This window comes from Neopsephotus bourkii, unplaced genomic scaffold (assembly GCF_033783945.1).
Source record: "Neopsephotus bourkii isolate Nb327-2 ecotype Australia unplaced genomic scaffold, CSIRO-AGI_Nbou_v1 NB_1183, whole genome shotgun sequence".
In the NCBI taxonomy this organism is placed as follows: Eukaryota; Metazoa; Chordata; class Aves; order Psittaciformes; family Psittacidae; genus Neopsephotus; species Neopsephotus bourkii.
The window spans coordinates 2,481,571-2,503,751 of record NW_026901668.1 but is presented as its reverse complement, the minus strand read 5'-3'; the positions used below and the strand labels follow the sequence as shown (position 1 = coordinate 2,503,751).

Here is a 22,181-nt window from a genome sequence, read left to right as displayed (position 1 = left end):
TTGGGTCAGCCTCACCTCTAGACAGCATTGAGTCCATTTCTCCACTTGCCACGGCAAGTTTAAAAAGATTTCTAAAAAGCAGATACACCTGCAGTTCTCCTGGTTTAAAACGGGCAAATGTTCTCCCTAGCACAGCTCTGTATACAAGCTTGTAAGATGTTTAAGGAACAATACTGCTACAATAAAAGCAGACTGCCACAGAGCAATGACCAGAGAGATATAACACTTCAATCCTTATCTCAGAAATTCTGCTAATAGTCAAATGTGTTTTCCCCCACTAAGGAACCCACCAATACAGATGCCCGAGCATTGACCTGAAAGGTCTTAAGATTCAACAGTGGGCTCATGCTACCACTTTTTCACATCTAATAAAACGTATCTCCTCTAAAAATATAAAGCAAAACTAACTCATCACCACCAAAAGTACTAGGATTACCTGTTTGTCCAATTGCCAGACAGAGCAAGAAGGAAGAAAAAGGACATCTTACACTCACCTATTGTTTTCCCCAAAGTTCTTTTTGGCTGATTTTGCTTCTTACAACCTGATTACAGCACACAATGTCTTAAACTTTAGTATTACCATGCACTTTTTCTAACACTCTGTGGACCCCTTTACAGATCCCACCTGATGTTCTGGTGGCTGAATGATGTTTCAACATATTCAAACAACTCAAGTACAAATAATGTTTATTCATGTGATGGGAACTGAAGAAAAAACAGTTGCCTCACAGGAAGAGCTATTTAGTTCTACAGATTCAAAATTGGTGACCCAGCATCAAGTTAGTAAGAAGGGTTATACATACCTCTAAAGCAGACTTCTGTACCGTAATTTGGCTGTAGACTCGGGACCCTTCCGGGCAAACAGTCCTCAGTTCCTCTTTATTGAGGGAGAAAAGCTGAGCACCTGTCAGCACGCCAAGGCTGTTGACAGTCCTGTGGTCACACCAAGGGAACAAACAAGAAAAAAAGCAAAATTACACTAATCAAGGGAGAGTAGTAGATTGTCTTCATCCCACATCATCAGGTAGGGATATTAAGACAAGACTTTATACAACAGGATTCTCTAAGTCAATTCAGTATCTGGTATGAAAAGTACCTTTTGGTGGAGGCTAGTAGATACTTTTTTTTCCTAAATGTATTCTGTATCTCTATAGACCTATAACCACATTGATATATATTGATATTATATAATATATATGCATATATACTGAAATATATATATACACACACAATGGAAAAATAAATACTTTTTTTCCAAGGGTGCAGCTGATATGTCTTCAGAAGGATGCTTCATTTTAAAAAGTGGGCAGGCCACATCCTAATTACTGACAAGAAAATAATTTAAGAAGTTTTCTTATGATTTCCCTCAAACTCACACAGGGTTGAATCCCTTGGACTGCAACCATGCTTTCACATCCTCAGGCGAAGAGTCGTAAGTGATGTTAACTACCGGAATGTTTGGTCGTGGCACGTGGAACTTCCTCTGGGCAGCACTCCGGCCAATGGTGAGCCGGTGAACAAGTTCATCCTGCACTTCTTCCATCTGTGATTTCCTGCCTAGAGAGAGAAATATGCTCATAGGAGTTATTCTCAAGGTTGCTTCATCAAAGACAGGTCATTTCTTGTACTTGCACATTAAAACTTTTTTCTTTAAAGATTCATTCCCTAGATCTCACTAAATTATCATTCTCCTTTTTCCACAGAGAAGATTTAAATATTCCCACTCCTCTCTTTGCAAAACAAAACAAAAGCAAAAAAAACCCTAAACCTCAACATTCAACTGAGATCCTGGAAAAAGGAGATGAACTTGATGTCACAGAGGCATTGGTCAGTCTGACAGTACCCAAGCTGTGGAATAAAATGAGCACAGAGGGTTACTCAATTGCCATAGCCTGTGATTCTTCAAATAGAATTATTGTGTTATAAAAATGGAAACAAAAAAGATAAGAAAAAATATGAGACGGCTTACACTGTGGATAAGCAGCACTTTCCACAAACATTATCGTTTTTAGCGCATTTTTAGTGCAAATCAATATAGGAAAAAAAAATTACCTGCTGGTGACACATATCACATAAGCTATTATAGTTATCAATTTTTTGAAGGGGTTTTAAGAAATCTAAATGCACTCCAAGCCTGGAGTGACTGGTCAGCTGAAACAATGTCACACTTCATGTTAAAAAAGACAACAAAAAAGGAAAAAGAGAAGAAATAAAATTGTTGCTCTTACCAGAGACACAGGAATTGGGCAAAAGCTTTGTGGGTTTTTTTAATTTATTAAACAAAACAGCACAAACTCGCTATCTCACAGAACCCATTTATCTGAAGTACTTAGTTCAGTTGCTTGTCATTAGCTTGCAACAAACCGAGACGCTTTCATGCATTTCAACAAAATCAATTATAACAACAGTGAAATTTTTTAGCATGCATATAAAAGCTATGGATAATTTCACAAAAATAGGTAGAATCCAAAAGGATATAAATATCTTCTGGGCAGAGAGAAGATACTGATTTAGCACAGTTAAACTCTCCATGCAGTAGCTCTGGAATAGCTATAAAAATCCTTTGACAAACAACTTTAAATGATCTCAAAAATTTCTCAGATATTTTTAGTAGTCTTTATTCGATACTTTCACTTTAATACACACACAGTGACTATAGCACCTGCTCTGATGCACTCAGATTTCAAAAGCTATTCCTTTTCTCCTATTACACGGATGGCAACAGAGGAAAATGACCATAACTTCCATATGAAAAAACTCTAAGATAGCAAAAGTGTTTTGCTCTCTCCTTTTCAATTCTCTTAAAACCTCTGCAAAGACCAACATCTCTTTATTTAGACAAATAAAACCAAGCTTTACATAGGCTTTTAGGATATATTTTTAATTGCAACAAAGAAAATCCAAAAAAACCCAAAACAAAACAAAATTTGGTTTAGTCATTTTCTTCTTTCTTTTACAAAATAGCCCCAGGTTGAAAGCAGAAAAATTATGCCTAGTAAAATATTTGAGGCATTCAGGCCGTGTTGTGTTGGGTTGTTTCCCCCTAGAGTGTGAAACAGAAGACAAAACGACATGTGCTCAGTGATATGTGAAGGTCTGAGATGGGATATGAAGTAAAACCTTTAGGCAATGTTATCAAAGCATGAACCAGTTTCTTTTCCAAAACAGGAAGAGGACAAAAAAATTGCTATCTTCCTTCTATTTACACAGATTTTGAAAGACTTCTGTTTTATTTAGACTAAGACTGTATCAAAAGACAAATATTTAGCTGTTAAATAACAGATTTTTACTATTGTTAGATGCATTATCATAAATAAACATGATATCCTCATTGTGAAGGTACTACACTGCGTGTTCTGTGCAGGGTTCAGGTAGGTCCCTAGTGTACAGGCAGGGCTGGACATTACTATTGCAGAAGCAGCTATTTTTTGAGGGCTGCGAGGTACCTAAAGCCCATTAACTGTGTTTGAGCAACAGCCCCCAGCGGGGAACAGGAGCTCTCATGCATGGTCCAGGGCCTCAGCAGAGCCTGAGAGGGCAAGAGATGTCTTGTAACCAGTTAGGCTACAGCAACCCTTCACACCTCACACCCTGTACCTGAAGCCAGGATGGTCTTCACATTTTGTGTTGCTAATGGATAGAGGAAGGCCATCACAGATATAAGGGAACACCTGCTACAGCATGCAAAGTCCTTCTTACATGGAAATAAAATGATCGCGCGTGTGTGTGTGTGTGTGTGTGTGTGTGTGTGTGTGTATGAGAGAGAGAGAGAGAGAAACACTCTAATTTCCTGCCTCTTTATAAATAAAACAGGAAACCCAAAAGTTAAGTAACAAACTGCCAAAAACAGGACAAAGCCAGAAGCCGGCCATACTGTTTCCTTGGGAAGCAGGAGTGAAACCTGTTTCTCCTGCCAGGCTGCTTTCATTTATAATTTCAAGCCAGCCAGTCTGTTAGGTGAAGGGACTAAAAAAGGTCCCAGAGCTTTCCCAAGTTCAGAACTTAGGTGAGAATTAGCCTACCACCAGGCAATGTCAAAGCAGGTTCCACTGATCAGGTGTGGTTACTCAAGCAGGCATGCTTCCCATTAACTTAGGACAGGGGTGAAAAGAACTCCTTCTGCAGAAAGGATTTTGCATGGTGCCAGTTTTTACCTCAGGTGGGTATAGAATTTTCCGATAAGGCAAGAGGCAGAGGATGGGAAAAGCTGTCAACTCTTGAACTTCAAGAAGCTTATTTAATAGCTATTAATTTAAAAGCTATAGGAAATGCCTGCCTATGAGTTCCAGTTATTTTTAAGCCGAGCAATCACATTGCTTGAAGTGCATTAGTACAGAAATTACTGACTAAATAGTTCCCCTAACTTAACTTGCTTTCCAGTCAATAGAGAGTAGGAGCTTTAGCATCACATAGGCTTTATACTTACAAGGCAGCCTTAATCAGAACTTTTCATGACTGCCACACACTGCTGTATGCAGGCTGTCATGCTTTTCCACCTAAAGGACTACCGAGTATGTAGCTACAATAAGGACATGAAAGTTTGCTCAATGGCCTGACAGTCACTGTTGCTTTGACCAGGCTAAGGGGACCTGATTACGAGATGAGTCTCCAACAGTACTATTACAACATAGCTCCCACGCATCAACCAGACTTCACAGTATCACAGTATGCTAGAGATTGGAAGGGACCTCAAAAGATCATCTAGTCCAATACCCCTGCTGGAGCAGGAACACCTAGATAAGGTTACACAGGAACGTGTCCAGGCAGGTTTTGAATGTCTCCAGAGAAGGAGACTCCACAACCTCCCTGGGCAGCCTGTTCCAGTGTTCTGTCACCCTCACTGAGAAGAAGTTTCTTCTCAAGTTTAAGTGGAACCTCTTGTGTTCCAGTTTGTACCCATTGCCCCTTGTCCTATCATTGTTTGCCACTGAGAAGAGCCTGGCTCCATCCTCGTGACACTCCCCCTTTATATATTTATATACACTAATAAGGTCACCCCTCAATCTCCTCTTCTCCAAACTATAGAGACCCAGCTCCCTCAGTCTTTCCTCATAAGGGAGATGCTCCACTCCCTTAATCATCTTAGTTGCCCTGCGCTGGACTCTCTCCAGCAGGTCCCTGTCCTTCTTGAACTGAGGGGCCCAGAACTGGACACAATATTCCAGATGAGGTCTCACCAGGGCAGAGTAGAGGGGAAGGAGGACCTCTCTCGACCTACTAACCACCCCCCTTCTAATACACCCCAGGATGCCATTGGCCTTCTTGGCCACAAGGGCACAGTGTCGGCTCATGGTCACCCTGTCGTCCACCAGGACCCCCAGGTCCCTCTCCCCTACACTGCTCTCTAACAGGTCGTTCCCCAACCTATACTGGAACCTGGGGTTGTTCCTGCCCAGATGCAGGACTCTACACTTTCCCTTGTTATATTTCATCAAGTTATTCCCTGCCCAACTCTCCAGCCTGTCCAGGTCTCGCTGGATGGCAGCACAGCCTTCTGGCATGTCGGCCACTCCTCCCAGCTTAGTGTCATCAGCAAACTTGCTGATAGTACACTCAATTCCCTCATCTAAATCATTGATGAATATATTAAATAATACTGGTCCCAGTACCGACCCTTGAGGCACTCCACTAGATACAGGCCTCCAACTAGACTCCGCCCCATAGACTACAACTCTCTGGCTTCTCTCCTTCAGCCAGTTCACAGTCCACCTCACTACCCGATCATCCAGACCACACTTCCTCAATTTAGCTGCGAGGATGCTGTGGGAGACTGTGTCAAACGCTTTGCTGAAGTCAAGGTAGACCACATCCACCGCTCTGCCATCATCCATCCACCGTGTTATTTCCTCATAAAAGGCTATGAGATTGGTCAAGCATGACTTCCCCTTGGTGAAGCCATGTCGACTGCCCCTCATAACCCTCTTATCCTTGATATGCCTTAAGATGGCACCAAGGATAAGGTGTTCCATCACTTTCCCAGGGATGGAGGTGAGGCTGACTGGTCTATAGTTGTAAGTCTTGCAAGCCTTGGATACATGTTTCAGAATGGTGCGAATGCCCTAGGAATATGGATGAACATGGACAGAAGTGTAAAACCAGCCTAAGTGATTTTAAATGCAATTTAAACTGTAATGTGGCAGTGAGTTCATGTAGAACATACACATTAGCCAGAATACTAGCATGGGCATTTACAGTGTGGAAAACCACTGACTGAAGATCCCAGTCATTCATAAAAGGATAGGATTTAGAATAAGGACAAGTGCAGAAGTGTTTTGCCCATATCTACCGTTGTGATTAGTGGCAGTCGGAACACACATACATAGGAAATGTGTATTTTAAACATAGGGTTAAATATTTCAAAAACATTCACCTGAAACACAAGGTTTTAAGGAATTAAAGGATTAAGCAAAACACAGGAATGGAAGAAACATTTTTTTCCTTGCTCCCTAGACAAACTTACGATCCACAGGAACTTGCTTCTGTTTCTGGGTGTCTCGTGCAACACTACCACCACTGTCGCTAGAGGTGCTGCTTTGGCGGCTGATGGTTGCTGGTGCTTTGGGCATGGGAACTGGTATAGGTGCTGGTGCACTGGGAGGGAGGGGGACAGCCACAGGGACAGGAGCAGGTGTTGGAGGTGGTGAAGGAGTAGCAGGAGCTGGGTCAGGTTGCTTTGCTATATAGTCCGTCCTTTGTTTCTGAAAAGATGCAGAGAGACTCAGTTCAACAATAGAACTTGGACAAGACATAGACAAACTCAGGTTTCTGCAAAAACTGCTAGGATGCTTTGTACCAACTGACTTCGTCTATTACACAAAGACATCTTACTTGCCATATATAGTTCAACAATTTGCCGAAAGTTGATCTGGCATCAATGGTTGGCATCAATTTCCTTCCCCTTGGGCACCAAACTTACAGCAATGGCATCATGTGAAATACGTCTCATGAGTTCTATAAATGAAGTTGTTTCTAAATCCCAAGCTTCTATGCCCTGCACATTTTAAGAACTTCCAAATTTTTTCAATTGTTGGACTTTATCCATGGAAAAATGTGTATTTTAGAGATGTTGCATAAAAATAAATAGTGAAAAATTAACATATCCAGCCACACCTAAGCCTGACTAATGGTTTAATTTATAAACATCACTGGGTTGGGCTAACACATTCTTTCTTAACTGCAGGCAGCATTTAGAAGATTCCTGCTCCTCCCACCCATTCAGTTGTGCCTTTTCAGCTATTTGTGTAACCATTACATGCCACCTCAATGCAATAATCTGATTAAAAAAACCCAACCTGCAAGCTCCACAGCTCTTGGAATAGGGCTGTTGTTCATTTCCCCCCACTTACACAGTGTTCTAACATTATTCTCCATCCCTGGCAGTGTTCAAGGCCAGGTTGGACGAGGCCTTGGGTGGTATGGTTTAGAGCGAGGTGTCCCTCCCCATGGCAGGAGGGTTGGAACTTGACGATCTTAAGGTGCTTTCCAACCCTAACTATTCTATGATTCTATGATTATTAATCTAAAAATAGTGCACATTAGCTTGCTGCTATTAGCTAGGCAGCAGGTGCCTCAAGAATAATTTTGGGGGAATAACTTATTTTCTCTTTCTTTCCTTTCAGGATAGGACCAGTTTCAGGAAGACATGTATTTTTCCAAAGCAACCCCAATGATAGACAAGCCCAGCTCATAAGCTACCTATACTACTCTTCTTTCAAACAGTTCAAACTCTACATCTCATTGTTTTAACAGTGCTCCCTCTCCACCGTTTTGGATTAAAACAGCTTGAAAGTTTAATATTAAAGTTTGTTTGCTCAATAGGAATGCCTCATTTCTTAGTTATGAGAAGTCCAATTACTTTGGTATATAAAAACAGATGAGTACATTCCCCAGATTCATTGCTCCTTCCTGAAATACCTTTCCCCTTTTCCTTGGAGGCAGATGGTTTATGACAGATTAAGTCGAGAAATATTTGTAGGAGCTGTATGTTAGACACTGAACAGCAAATCACTGCCCTGACAACAAACTTGCATTAAATGTCAGGAACTGCCCTTGTACAGGATTCCCTAGCTCAGTAAGTCTAATTGATGGACAAGGCATTTTGTAGTGAGTGTAAACTGGGACCGTTAGAGCTAAACTATGCTGAGTCACACCAGCAGAAATCTTATCCCATCAGTTTCTAATGCCAGTCACCTTAAGACTAGGAAAAAAGCTTTTGTTTCCCTTAGACAATTTTTCACGTAAACTGAAGCAAACATACAGTCTTACAAGACATTCTCCATTAAACCTTTGGATTTTTTTTTTTCCTTAGCATTTAGTTATTCAAAGGTGTTCATCTCATTATTTTGTGTCCACTTTGTACAGTGCATTGTGGGGAGATTTTTAAAAAAACCCAAAACATACAATTGACTTTTCTGTACTATAGTATGTCAAAGTTACAACAATAAATACTTTTTACATTGGCAAGGAAAAGTGAAATGCATAACATAAAAGGCAACAAGCAGAATGATGCATATATAAGAAATCTGTCCTTTGGTGTTATACAGTAAATATACTGTAATATATGATATATAGTTGTACTACCATATATCCAAAATATTGTTAATGAATTCTAAAATTTCACAGATACTATAATGTTCTAATGATATTCAGATTTCTTTTTTCATCTTGTTCACAGATTCCAATTGCTAGACTGCTATCCCCACAACGTACCTTCATCTGTGCCCTGACTTTAAGCACCATGCAAGAGAAAAGCAGAGACTTTTTTTTTTAATGGTAGAGAGGATTCATTACAAACCAAGTCATCAAGTGCACATCACCACATTCATCATCCAGAAAAAGTTATAGCAAAACATTACATGTAGCTCTGTCAGTGGATGCTACTGATACAATTTCAAAAACATGTTGTACTGCAATCACAGCCTCATCGAAATGACTTGCTGGAGTGAAAATATAAATTAATCTGGAAAGAACACTCAGATTCTAAATTTATGGATGAAACTACATTGAAATACACTTCACATTTTCTTGAACAATGCCCAAAAGCCAATCACACATTCGAATCACATTTCATTTCTTTTTTTAACACTTCTTTTTTTAACTCCAGGTCTTTTGAGGACATCCACACATTCATCCCATCATTTCTATTTGTTGCTACAAGCAAAACAAGCATGCATTATAGAATTTGGTAACTACATAGTCTTAAGAAAGTAATTTTTGAGGTTCAATATCAGAAGACTAATTTTATTACCTCTGAAAGCTCTCCCAGCAATTGCTGTGAGGAAAATGGAGTAAATCACATCAAATACTATTGTTAGATAGGTAAAAAGTAAATCACACATAACTCATGAAATTTCAAGCACATTTGCAATTTAAAACAAAGGAACATCAGGGCTAATGGTTACCTCTTCTTACTAAGCAACTCACATAATAAGTTATTCTAATTTTCCTCTTTTGGATAATGAACACAATGTTGGCTACCAAGCACACATATGTGTCACCATATAAGCTCTTTTCAAAAACAGAAACTTGAAAAGACATTTCATAAAAAACAAAACCCAGACAAAAAACTGACAATGGATTGAAGAGTGTAAGGTGAACGTAGAGAACACTTGCAGCTGTAGAACAAGAAGGATTAAGTCACAGCAGGTATTAAAAAAAGGAACTTACTCATTTTAGCTTTAAGAAATATTGGCTGGCTTAGAAAATGAGGTAAAGGTTGCTGTTGAGAGACACATACTCATTAATTTGCTGACAGCCGTAAGAAAAACAAACTCTGGATTTTGTTTTTCCTTCTTCCTCCTATTTTTTTCTTTTAAGAAAAAACTTGGCAGTCCTCAACTCATGTAAATTGGAGCAAATCCTTTAAATTATTTAAAACAGTGATGATACACACTCATTAAAAATCTGGGTATATCAGAAAAGCTTGCTGGGACTTTCTTATTTTTTGCCAGAAAATCTTTACGTTTAAAGGAAAAAATAAAGTCCCAAAGCTCTTTCTCAACATACTACAGGCTGCGTCTTGTCAAAGCTTCAGTATGATTTGATCCATTTTCAATGTAAGCAAAACAATGTTTGATTAAAAGTGCTAACAGTAGCAACCCTAATTCTTGAGCATTGTAAAAAAACTGGGAACAACGTATTTTCAAATACATTTTGGCTTCAAAAAGAGGGAAGATGGGTATTCAAGCTATGGGAAATACAAACTTTGCTTTGAAAGAGGCACTGGATACAACCATAACTAGCATTAGTGCTGGGAAATGCTCTCATTAAGTTAACAGAGACACAAAGTTTCCTGTTCAACTCTCTTCCCAAACTTCTTAAAGCCACATCCCTGTTTGCACAGTGCCAGGAGTTCACTGAGAGGGCTGCAGAACATTCAACCTCTATTTGTCAACAGCACTGTGGTTTGGATGTTTGCTTGAGACTCATTTCCAGACAGAAGAGAGAACCAGCTACTTGTCTTTACCCAAAAGGGACAATTAGGCACACAAGACTGGAAGAGCAAATTTCAAGCAAGGCCTTTTGCCAAAGTTTTCTTTGGTGGGCTCAGCTATTATGCAGAATCAAACAACTGCCTATTAAAATTCTATTACAAGTCACCTAATGAGCTCTTTGTGGGATATAAAGAATGTATTTTTTTAACTGGATCTGCACACCCACCTTGCTAAAATCTTGCCAGAAAGTAATTGCATTATGATAGGAGAAGAAACTTAGAATTTATGTAATCAAATTCATACTATGTAGGATTAGTCCCCATTTTTTTAAATAAATAAATAAACAAATTATTATGGGCAAACTGGGGACTTTTACTTTCTGTCATTAATCAAATCCTTTCTACAACTCTCCAGTATATTTTTATATAATAAGTGGCATCCCATAATTTGGGATTGGATCAATGTTGAATTGGACAGGAAACAATTTTTATTTTTTTTTAAAGCCATCAAAAAGTCTTGGCAACTTTAAAGAGCATCTGATATGAAATGAGAGAAAAGAGATACTGGCTCTTGGTCAAAAATTATGACAACTCTTTGGCCACTGTAAAATGGACACCTGGCAACTGCATCTCTTCGTTACCAAGCACTTCATGATCTGCAGGAAAGTCACCAGTTGCCAAAAGATGAGTATGCCACTATCATGGTTTAAGCTAAGAAGGAGAAAAATAACTGTTACAGCTGAACCCAGAACAGACACTATGACACTAACTTGGAGCACAAATGGTGCTCTTGAGGGGAAACAACTTACCAGAGACATTTTAAGTGAGCTACTAAACAAAACACTTGAAAGAAAGGTTTTAATGGGAGTCTGCCATCTAAGAAACATAAAGGACACTTGTGAAAATAAATAGGTTTATGCAAACAGATCCCAAGTGAGCCATGTACCTATCACAGGCAAAGAGACAAATGAGCATACTCAGAAGTGTTAAAATGACAATAATCACCATAAAGTTAAGAATAACATCACTGACATGTCTCGGTAAAGACTCTGTTTATCCTGTGTAATTCATTATATTCTTAAATAACTTCACAGGATTTCAGGCTTACACTTGAGTACGATAAAGCTATAGGAAGCAACCTGCCAGAGGACAGAGAAATGAAATTATCTTAAATGTTGTTCTCTGACCCTAATTGTTAAAATTCTGTGGAGAATGCTTTCTGAAAAGCATTATTTTATTATTTCCCATGTCATGTCACTACTTCAAACAAACTTTGAACCCTGCAGTACATTACGAAGAACACTGTAAGAACATCTGCTCAAAATTGTACTCAGCCTGCTTAGAATTTCTTGGCAAAAACACACAAAATTACATTCACCCGAAGGAAAAAAAAAAGTCAGATCTTCAAATCAGGAGTTGAAAAGCACTCTGTGAAATGAAGCATGCATCTAGACAGGCAAAAACCATAACTGATTTAGAATGAGCGCATGGGTTATAGGCAAACAATTAGGCACAGGAGGAACTCAGAAAGATCTGATTCAAGCCCACCAAGCTCAAGATAGGTCTACCACATTATTGTGCCAGAAATAGCATAGGATCTGTTTTCCAAGAAATTTTCCATATCCATGGCAAAACTGGAAATACTGAAAGAACTGCAGCTTTCATGATATCTGTGCACACAGAATCCGGCACAGCAGCACCTTCAACTGGGACATTCAGATTATTTTGCAGCAGAGACAGTGGATAGTAACAGTATGGCACTTTGTCTTTTCTAGTCATCAGCCGGAGTGTGTAGGCACAAGAAATGAATATTAGATTAAATAAAATTTAACTTCAAGTTTCAACAGATGTTTGGTTTGTATTATTTGGACTGAAAAAGTCTGATTCAGAGGCAGGCCTGGAATTTCTGCCTAATCCAAAGTTGTTTGCCTAACCTTTCAAAATCACTAGAAATAAAAGGGAAGAAATTTGTCTTAGAAAATAGAACTTATTTTATGAGTCTCCAGCTCATTTAAATGGTGCCTAAAAATACACTTCACAACTTCAGCCTCTGTATACTTACTCAGGTGAACAACTGCACTGACATAAGACTTATTTATTTTTTATATGCTTTATACTCTAATTCTATTCAACATATAAAAGAAACAATAATAACAAAAAAAAAATCATAATTCCACACCACAGCAGGAAAGAAAGAAAAACAAAACTAGGTCAGAAGAATGTGCTGCTAATGCCCAGGCACAGCAATTGAAAGATACCTGCTTTGTGGATTCAAAAGCAAAGATGCCTACTTTAATGACTCCAAAAATTACAATAATTAAATAAATTGAAGACCAAGATAGAGACACACAAAGTCAGAAACTGAAAAGAAAAGATAGCTTTCACTCTCCTAGGAGAAACAAAGGTGACCCTACCTTAAATAATTCAAACTCCTTCTTTGGCATCAACAGCTATCAATCCACAAAGGACATTTGCAATTAAAATAAATGCATACACAGCCATTAGGATTGAAATTATCACCTCTAAGCAAATAAGCAGAAAAACACCCCAAAACTTAAAGGAAAACATTTTGCTGTAGTTCTATCCATTTTTTTCATGTTAGACTCTATGCTATACAGAAATCAGTGTCAGGCTGTACAAAAAATACAAATCTTTTGACATATAAGTGGAACGTGTATATATTTTAGCCTTGCTGTGAATCTCTTCCTCCTTCACATGCACACTACAAAAGAAAGTTTTGCTCCCAAGGAGCAGACAGTACCTGAATGGTGCGGGTATATGCAGGCTCTGACCATCCTAGGCCACCTTCTTGATTTCTGAGAGGGTCCAAAATGTTGTTTGGCACAAAACCTGTGCTGCCACTTTTATTCTGAACCTTCCACCACTGCTTTCTGTCATCCAGAATCTGAAATAATTTGGTAAATCAATTACATATTTTTTCTGACTTTTCTCCTGCCATCATTTAAAAATGAAACCATAACTTTGCCAGGTTCTGTGATTGCCAGCACAGACTTCCCTAAGAAACTCCTGTATGGATATGGAAGAGAAGTGCGAAACTCTGTGAACTCGGGCATGTGCTAGACAAGACAGCGGAATGAAAATCTGCTTGTGCAGAGAGGCTGGCATCTCTACAACCTATATGCTGTTGACAAAAGGAGTAACTACTAATAACAAAAGGGAAAGTGAATCACTGTAGAAAGCATAAATTTAGAGAGAGCACACTTCTGAGTAAATAGGGAGCTGGAGCGGGATGGTTGAAGTCCGAAATGTGACTACCTGCTGTGCAATCTCTCATCCAACATTTTCTCTCTTTGTTGCTCCCTCCCTTCCAAATGTTTCTAGGTGTCAGGGTACCAACTCTTCCAGGAAAGGACAGTATTTCACTGTCCTGTGAGTGTATAGATAGTGTCTGTATAGCCAGCTATTTAAATACTATGAAATGAGGCTTTTAAAAGCAATACCAAAGAAGATGGAAGAAATACAAAAGTATATTTCTACAGCATCAAAATCCACAAGTCAGTGCAAATTCTCTGTTTATGTTGTCTACGATGCAAAACAAATGAATTGAACTTTCCATATTAAAGGAAATAAATGAAACATGTGGAAAGAATCATTAGGAACAGCCACATTGTCCACAGGAAAGGTACCCTCAGCTTTGACTAGTGCCTGAAATCTGTGTTTTCTCACTAAGTGGGTTGGGATAGAGATGGGGAGAGGAAATTACCTCCACAATCTCTTCTTTCATGACAGAAAGCTCACTGTTGTTTCGTGCCATAAATTCGTACTTGCATTTGGCATATTTCTTGGTCTGTGCTTTACTGTGTGCTTCATAGTTTCTGCAAAGCAAAATCAGACTTGTTCAGTGAGTTATTCAAGCAACTAAAAACACAGACAAAATGCCCTCTTCCTGCAAAACATTTAAACACACACACCCCCCACACCCCCCCCATAACATGATGCTGCTGTAAAACTACCTAACTATAACACACCAATTTAAGCGCCAAAAAGAGTTAAAAAAAGAAACAAAAAGAGGCTGTTTAGCTACATGGACCTCAAGAACTGGCAGACTTTACTGGCTCACTGTTTGCAAGATGCATGATAGCAACTTGGATTAGCAGGTACTATTGTTTTAAAATAAACATGCACACTATATTTAGTCTGTTCACCTACAGTAGGTTAAACTATCATTTTCCATATAAAGAAATGATTATACTAAGTGCATAATTGAAGTCTTGTGCTTTGTATGAAGCTATATTTCTACTGTTCATCATAGTGTTTCAAATCCATAAGAGATGAATATATTTTTGCCATCAACACCAATAGAATTAAACTCAGAAAATGTTCACCTATGGTAGGTCAATTTTCTTAATTGAAAAAATTAATACAACCAACCATCAAAAAATTGATACCATTAACTCTAACAATGTCAAGTTACTGCATTAATTAAAAACTAAAAATAACTTCTTGGCAGTTATAAACAGGTCTTATTGTAGAACAAGGTATACCACAGTTTATGTCTTTTTGTTTCCATGAGGAAAGACTGCTGAGAATGCCTTTGGCTAAGAAGCTACTAGTTTCTGTGATGTAGTACCTCTTCAGGTTGAGAAGCCCTCCAGCCCCCTCAAAACAGGCGCTAAAGAAACAGTATCATTATTCACTTTTTGCAAATTACACCCAACAACCTAAATCCATACCAGTTAATAAAGTTTAAAAACAAAAAATCCAAATGGAGAATGAAAACATGAAGCGATCAATGTCTTGAAATGTTGCACACATCATAGTACAGATATAACAAATATCACAGATATCACAAAGGCAGATAGTTGCTGTTGTTGGTGCTGTGTAACTGTGGGTCCCAGGCATGCCTGAGAATCCAGTAGTCACCTAGCTACTGCATGGCTGTGGAGAACTGTCTGACTTGATTTGAAGAGCAGAATAAAGGAGGAAATGTATTTAGATTGAAATATGATTTTGAAAGAAAGACAAAACACTAAAGTGTTTAAGGAGAGAGTGAAAAACATGGGATGAACCCCAGCCTACAGAATAGGTGTTATGAGGCTGAGAGATGTGTGTGCAATCCCATGGTTTTTCCACCACCCACTCAAAACTCATCTATTTTGAACTCCTTTCTTACTATCTCAGGGATGTAACTAATGTACCTCTGAAGGTACTTTTAAGCTGCCTTTCCAAACTCATTTCACTAAATGTGTCTTCATACTTTGCCCAAACCTAACTAGGCTGATCCCTTCAAAAATATGTCAGGAAGAATTTTACAAAATGCTTATATTTCAGTTTGACTCAACTCTTGCAATCAACAGCAACATCCCCAGAACATGGGTCAGGAAATGTTCGTGTGCTTCTGAAGAGATCAGAATTCTTTACACACAGCTTTATAAGCCAAATAGTTTACTCAGGGCATAAATGTTCTCAACACTTCCCTCCATCCTTCCACCACTGTATTTTATTACTGCCTATGAGAGACAGAATACCTGTACCCCTGCTCTCCAGGCAGGCTGCTCAAGAGCCTAGTGGATTGCACAGACTTTCAGGGTCCTTTTCTTCAAATAACAGTGCAAAACCAAACTGCACAGCATACTAGTTTGAAAAAGCACAGAACTTGCTGAAAAAGTATTCAGTACTCTTTCAGCATCAGAGTCACCAATATACCTAACATCACATTAAAAGTTTAAGATCCTGACAGATTATATCACCCAAGGAAAACACACCTTACTGAAAGTCCTGGTATGTTGGAATAAGGCTCACTGAAGATCTTGGTGAATTAAAATTTCCATGGATAAGTGTATTGGTTTTGGCTGGGATAGAGCTAATTTTCTTCCTAGTAGCTGGTGTAGTGCTGTGTTTCAGATTTAGTGAGAGAATAATGTTGGTAACACACTGATGTTTTAGTTGTTGCTAGGTAGTGTTTATACTAAGTGAAGGACTTTTCAGCTTCTGATGCCCTGCCAATGAGAAGGCTGGAGGGGAAGAAATTGGAAGGTACCGCAGGCAGCACAGCTGACCCCAACTGGCCAGAGGGATATTCCACACCATACAACTTCACACTCAATATATAAGCTGGGGGGAAAGCCGGATAGGGGACACTGCTCAGGAACTGGCTGGGGATTGGTCAGCCAGTGGTGAGAAACTGCACTATGCCTCACTTCTTTTGGTTATTCTAATACTTTTATCATTATTTGCTTCCTTTTCTACACCATTAAACTGCCTTTAACCTCAACTCACTTTAACTCTTCCAGTGCTCTCTCCCATCCCACTGGTGAAGTGGTGCTTAGTTGCTGACTGAGGTTAAAACACAACAAGGTTCAACCTACCTGTCCCTCAGAAGGTAGTGAATGGCTTGGTCACTGCCTATGGACCACTCATTTGGAACGCCAGCTTTGAACAAGAACCAGCAAACAATGGCTGAAAGGGTCAGCCTGAATTTCACACTCCCTACCCCAAACCCACTCCTTTATCAGCTTCTTCAAGGATGCTTTAAAATGTATCTTTAAATGGAAGTTACCTGGGGTAATACATACTAACAGTTTTCCTCAAATACTGAGCTCCTACCAGGCACACGTTATATATATCAAGAGGCAGTTAACAAATACAAGTTTGTGTTGTGTTGAACAGACTGCAAGATAAGGGCACACTGGGGATGTCTGCATCTGTACCAGCCATCTAGACTCCTTCCTACAATCAGTGGTGAGAAGCGGGCACCAGCACAGCACGTCTCATTTCATATGTTTCAAAAGACTGATTTCACCTTACATGAACTGCTTCTTAGAAACATCCATTTCTCTTTACCCTCCACAAAGAAGGCCTGGATGACTCTTTCAGCTGCAGCCAGATACACTGATATCATCAAGAATTCAGTGCAGTAAGACTCATTCTCTAAATCTGAAATGGAGGCAACAACACTTGCATGGTCTTACTCTAGAAGGACAAAACAGGTCTTATCCCATTACAGGTAAGACAGAAAGGAATTTAGAGTGCAAATCACCTAGATTTCAAACTGACTGGCCCTGAGACAAGGACTCAAAAAGTAATCAAGTTTGAGAAATTGATTAAGAGATGAATACTATTGCTGTTGCTGTTATGAAGGATAAATCTGAAGTCCAAGAAAAGAATCAAGTATTCAACCTGCACACCATGTGGGAATTTGTTTTCATGCAGGTTAACTAACGGATCTTTTAACACATAGCTCAAAACAAGGAATTATGCAAAGGTTTTCATCAAGTGAGTTATATCAATGTTGTTTTAACCACCAATTTCACCCAAAGTAACTTAGTTTGAACATTTTCCATGGCACATAAGCCAAAATACTGTTCATACAGTGGATACAGAATAGGATTTGGCATGGAGGAGCAATTCCAACACTGTTTTTACTGACTCCCTTCCACAGCTTGTGTTGGTGTAAGTTATCCTCACAGACAAGACTGAGATTCCAAGGATCACTGCATTTGATCCTGTCAAGCTATTTCAATTTAGGCTAAACTGAAGGGGATGAGAGCATATGCAAAAGGATACTGGTTCCTATGCAAACATTTCAGAACATTTTTGTAACATTTGAAAGAGAATGGAAGAAATGAGGAGTTACTATTCTGAAAGTGGATATTTATGCACCAGCTCAGAAAATAAAAAGCAGGAGACTATGAAGCATTAAGTGAGCAGCTAAGAAAATCAAACAATCATTATAAACAAAGACAGATGAATCTCAGCACAGACTTGTCATTCTTTGTAATTATGAAAAGAGCAAAGAGTGTATTTAAAAATATGACATAGAGCAGAAATAAAACTTGAACCCAAATAGGAGGATTCAGTGTTCTCAATCGAGTTGGAATTCCACTATATCATTTTTGACAAAAACATCACTTTAACAGCATACATAAACAGGATAGTTATACAGAAATTAAAGTCTCTCCTCTCTAAGGAGAGAAGCAAAAGCAGAATACCCACTGCTAGCCAGAATCACTTCCTCATAGAAACAATCTGCTCCAGACACAACCAGAGGTAATTACAGCCACCACCACCCCAATAGCAGTAAGTCGGGACAGTTATCCACAGCACCACGTACACCATTGATTCAGTGTTACCTATCTACATGTCGGCTAACAGTTTGCTTAAAGGCAGCAACAGCTGCCCCCTGGTCCAGCAGAGGCCCTCTTTTGTAAACTGTGTTACTGAATGCATACCCATCAGACGGAGGATAGTCAGGAACACTGGGAGGCTGGAAGACAAAACAGAAACAAAGGCACAAAGTGGATTAGTGTCATTAAGCAGCCTAGTTCACTTCATCCAGCACCCCTAGGGTCCCTGTCAGCATTCACTCATCCTCAGGTGCTCATGCTTCTGCTATGAAAAGTTAATAACTTCTGCATTTCAAATACATAAACAGGGAGATCAAAAGGATAAGAATAAAAGAATTTCTATCCTAAGTCATCCCACTGCATTAATATTGCAGTGGATATTCTTTAGAAAAACAGTTCTCCTGGGCAAGGTCCGTGTCATCTTTCAGATGTCACTACAGCAACACAACTTATAAACAACAGCTGAATGGCTTTAAAATAAACTGTGCTGAAAACTGCTTTGAGCTTTTGTTCTAGATGTACAGTTAAAGCCAAAAAACCTCTAGCTAGCTAAAAGTAAGTCTCTGTAAGAAATAAAACCTGGTAAGTAAAATTGCCACTCTCTTGCAGGACTGTAATACAAAGTGGCTCATTTATGTCACCCTCTCACTGAGCATGACTACAGTCAAAGAAGAAATGCAAAAGGAATGTGAGAGTTGGTACAATTAAGGATTTTAATTAAGGAAAATTATCACAGTTTATCGCAAGCACATACATAAGACTGAATCAAAGGCTTTAGAAAACGCTTTTTAAAATTCAGTCTTCTAAAGAGAACCACCTTAAATCCAGCAATGATGCTCTGCATCTAAGTAATTATTTTAACCACCACTCCCCAGACCAAAACAAGTGAAGCAGTTATTTTCTGAAGATTATGATCTTGAAATTGCTCAGTCTAGATCTTTTTCCTCCTACCATCACTCAGTTACACAAATTAGAACAGCTGAGATTCATCAGAAATTGACAAATCTTTAAGCTTGTTTTGATGTTGGTTTGGGTGTTTGGGTTTTTGGTTTTGTTTGGTTTTGTTTATTGGTTTGGGTTTGGATTGGGTTTGGCGTTTTCTCCTATCTGCTACTCACCTAATTTCTACCTCCGAGTATCTGATCTGGTACCCAGAAGCATTTGGCTACAGGGCTGAGGGTTTATGAAAAGAAATTAAAACCACACAAAAATTGCCATAGGCATAAAATATCCTTCAAAATTATATAATTAAAGAAAAAAATAATCTCAAGTGTCACCCAGCTTATGCCTTACATCAAAAGACACCCAGGTAGGAGGAGCTCATTTTACTTCACACACAAATTATTTGCATTGCCTTAGCCTCACTGGACTCTCTATCATCACTTCCCCATTGTTTAACTGCCATTTGAAGTCCTCATTGCTGAACCGACTTCACCCTGAAACCCCTCCAGCAGGAAAGCTGTGTGTGTGGCTAGATCTTAAGGTTTAGGAATAGAAAAAGAAACATAGATCTCATGAGCAGGGACCTCCAATGCAGATGCCCTGGCAGACCCTGCCCAGCAGGGAGGGCAGCCACATCACGCACCCCTTCTCCACTCCCAGCAAGCCACAGCTCTCGATATGCAGCCTTGGTCGTCTGGAGAGCAATGTCACACTGAGACACAAGGCCAATTAGTGATAAGACACAAACACTTATATTCTCTTTTTTTCCAGCATTCTTCGTTAAACAAGCTGTTAGAGCAGAGTTATAAAAGAACAATTATTCTGGTATCACCCACTCCATAGCAGTTGTTTTGCTGCAGACAAATAGCATTTTGCACTCACACAGCTTTTTCCAGCTGAGCACCCACAGCATTTCACAGCTATTAAGTAGCTCAGCACTTTTCACCCTAGGGATGTGCTGAGGAGGCACTGGTGGTGCAGGGAGCCAAGGAACCAAGGTTAAATGACTTGCTCAAGACTACATGGGAATCAGTGACACTCATGAAACTTAGACCTGACACAGAATCATAGAAGCAACTAGGTTGGAAAAGACCTTTAAGATCACCAAGTCCATCATTCCCCCAGGTGACAGGCACACACACACACCTTCAAGTGAACCGGGATATATTATTTATGTCTTTTGAAGATTAAGACAAAGCGTTGGCTAACAACTACCAATCCAACCAACATTACCATCATAAAAAAGAATTAAATCAACTCCCTGAGACACAAGCAATCAAATTACACCAATATATTCTCCCCCCAAATGTTTTAACTTATTAATAACAATAATAAATCATCAGAAGAGAAAAATCAATGGTGCTCTTATTTCAACACTTTTTTTTTTTTTTAATTTTTAATTATTATTTAGAAGGAGCTTAATGTAAAAAACAGCAACAACAAAACCCCTGCATGGAATGTACAGCAGTGAAACTGAGGCAATGTGTGATAAGACTTTTTCAGGAGATAACTAGAGAAGGCAATGACACAAATGGCAGCAGCTATATTTCACATTATTGTATACATTAACTTTACTAAATGCTTTTTTGCTCACCATGAATCACTGGCAGTAACATAGGTTTTGGCACATTTTTTCTCATATATCTTGTTAGGCATAAAGCCAAATGGTGTTTTAAGTAATCAAATATATACCATGTTATCCTCCTTTGCTTGGCAGACTTTCTACCCAATTTGTTTTTCCCTATAGCTGTGTAGACTTTATTTTTATTTTTTTTAACTAAAAGATATTTTCATGAAAACAAAGTTTTATTGTGACACACTTTTTATGGACAGGTTTGATAAACTTTTGCTGGGGAAGCGTTGTTGTCTCCAATAAGAGAATTGCTCCGAAAGAGAACGCCATCCCATAACAGCCAACAATTCTTCCCTCGAATCTTCTTCCTTCTGTGCATTTTTGCACTAACAGATAATACACACACATATATATATCATAAAATTAATATAAAATCCAGTATGATGGTGTTAACATGTACTCGAGGAATATGGGGAAGACCAGGGACCAAACCTGGAAAATTCTTAGGTCTGCTTCATACCACAGCTGCTAACAGGGGACCATGGACTAGCTCATACTTGATTTAAACTAAAACTAGCATACAAAAATAAATTCAAATCTTAAATTAAAACTTATGTCCTCCCAACCACAAAAAGCTTCCAAAAATAAAACTTTTATATGTTTAAAAAGGCAATAGCTTTCTGTACGAATTAATAAAAACATCAAACAAACGACAAAATCCACATATATTCTTCAAATATGCACAAAAATTAAAACACAGGTGATTTCCTCATTGCTTTTTTGGTGGCTGAACAGGTTTTGGTTTTGTATATCTTTAACATAATGAACTCCACTGATGTAGGAGGCATCAGAGCACAGTTACTCCAACAATGCCAAAGAATGTTTTCTTGATGAAGGAAGCAGTTGGTGCTGCCTTCAGCTAATTTACAAAGCACTGTTGTAACCTACCTCAGTTGACAGTCTTTTCATTTCTTGCTTCCGCTGTTGCTCTGCAACATTTGCCACAGACTCAGCCAACTGATTGAGCTCTTGCTCCTTGGGAGCTCCCATGAAGTTCAGCAAAGGAGGTTCCCAACCATTTCGGAAACGGGGAACATAAGGTGGAATAAAATGGTCTTTGGGCCAATCCGCTCTGTATGAAATGTAA

The 22,181-nt window shown here is 38.9% G+C and overlaps 1 protein-coding gene across 6 annotated transcripts in view; it reads right to left on the bottom strand.

Annotated features, from left to right (window-relative positions):
- EPS8 (EGFR pathway substrate 8, signaling adaptor) overlaps positions 1–22,181 on the bottom strand; it is a 139,865-nt gene that overhangs the window by 5,255 nt on the left and 112,429 nt on the right. For 5 of the 6 annotated variants that reach the window (XM_061363915.1, XM_061363916.1, XM_061363918.1 and 2 more), the window contains 7 exons: positions 21,983–22,166; positions 18,526–18,659; positions 14,157–14,268; positions 13,194–13,337; positions 6,461–6,698; positions 1,377–1,557; positions 804–933 (listed from right to left, as the gene is read on the bottom strand). In XM_061363915.1, coding sequence (XP_061219899.1) covers positions 804–933; positions 1,377–1,557; positions 6,461–6,698; positions 13,194–13,337; positions 14,157–14,268; positions 18,526–18,659; positions 21,983–22,166 — 1,123 coding nt within the window. The remainder of the gene's footprint in view (positions 1–803; positions 934–1,376; positions 1,558–6,460; positions 6,699–13,193; positions 13,338–14,156; positions 14,269–18,525; positions 18,660–21,982; positions 22,167–22,181) is intronic. The other variant, XM_061363921.1, reaches the window with a different exon arrangement.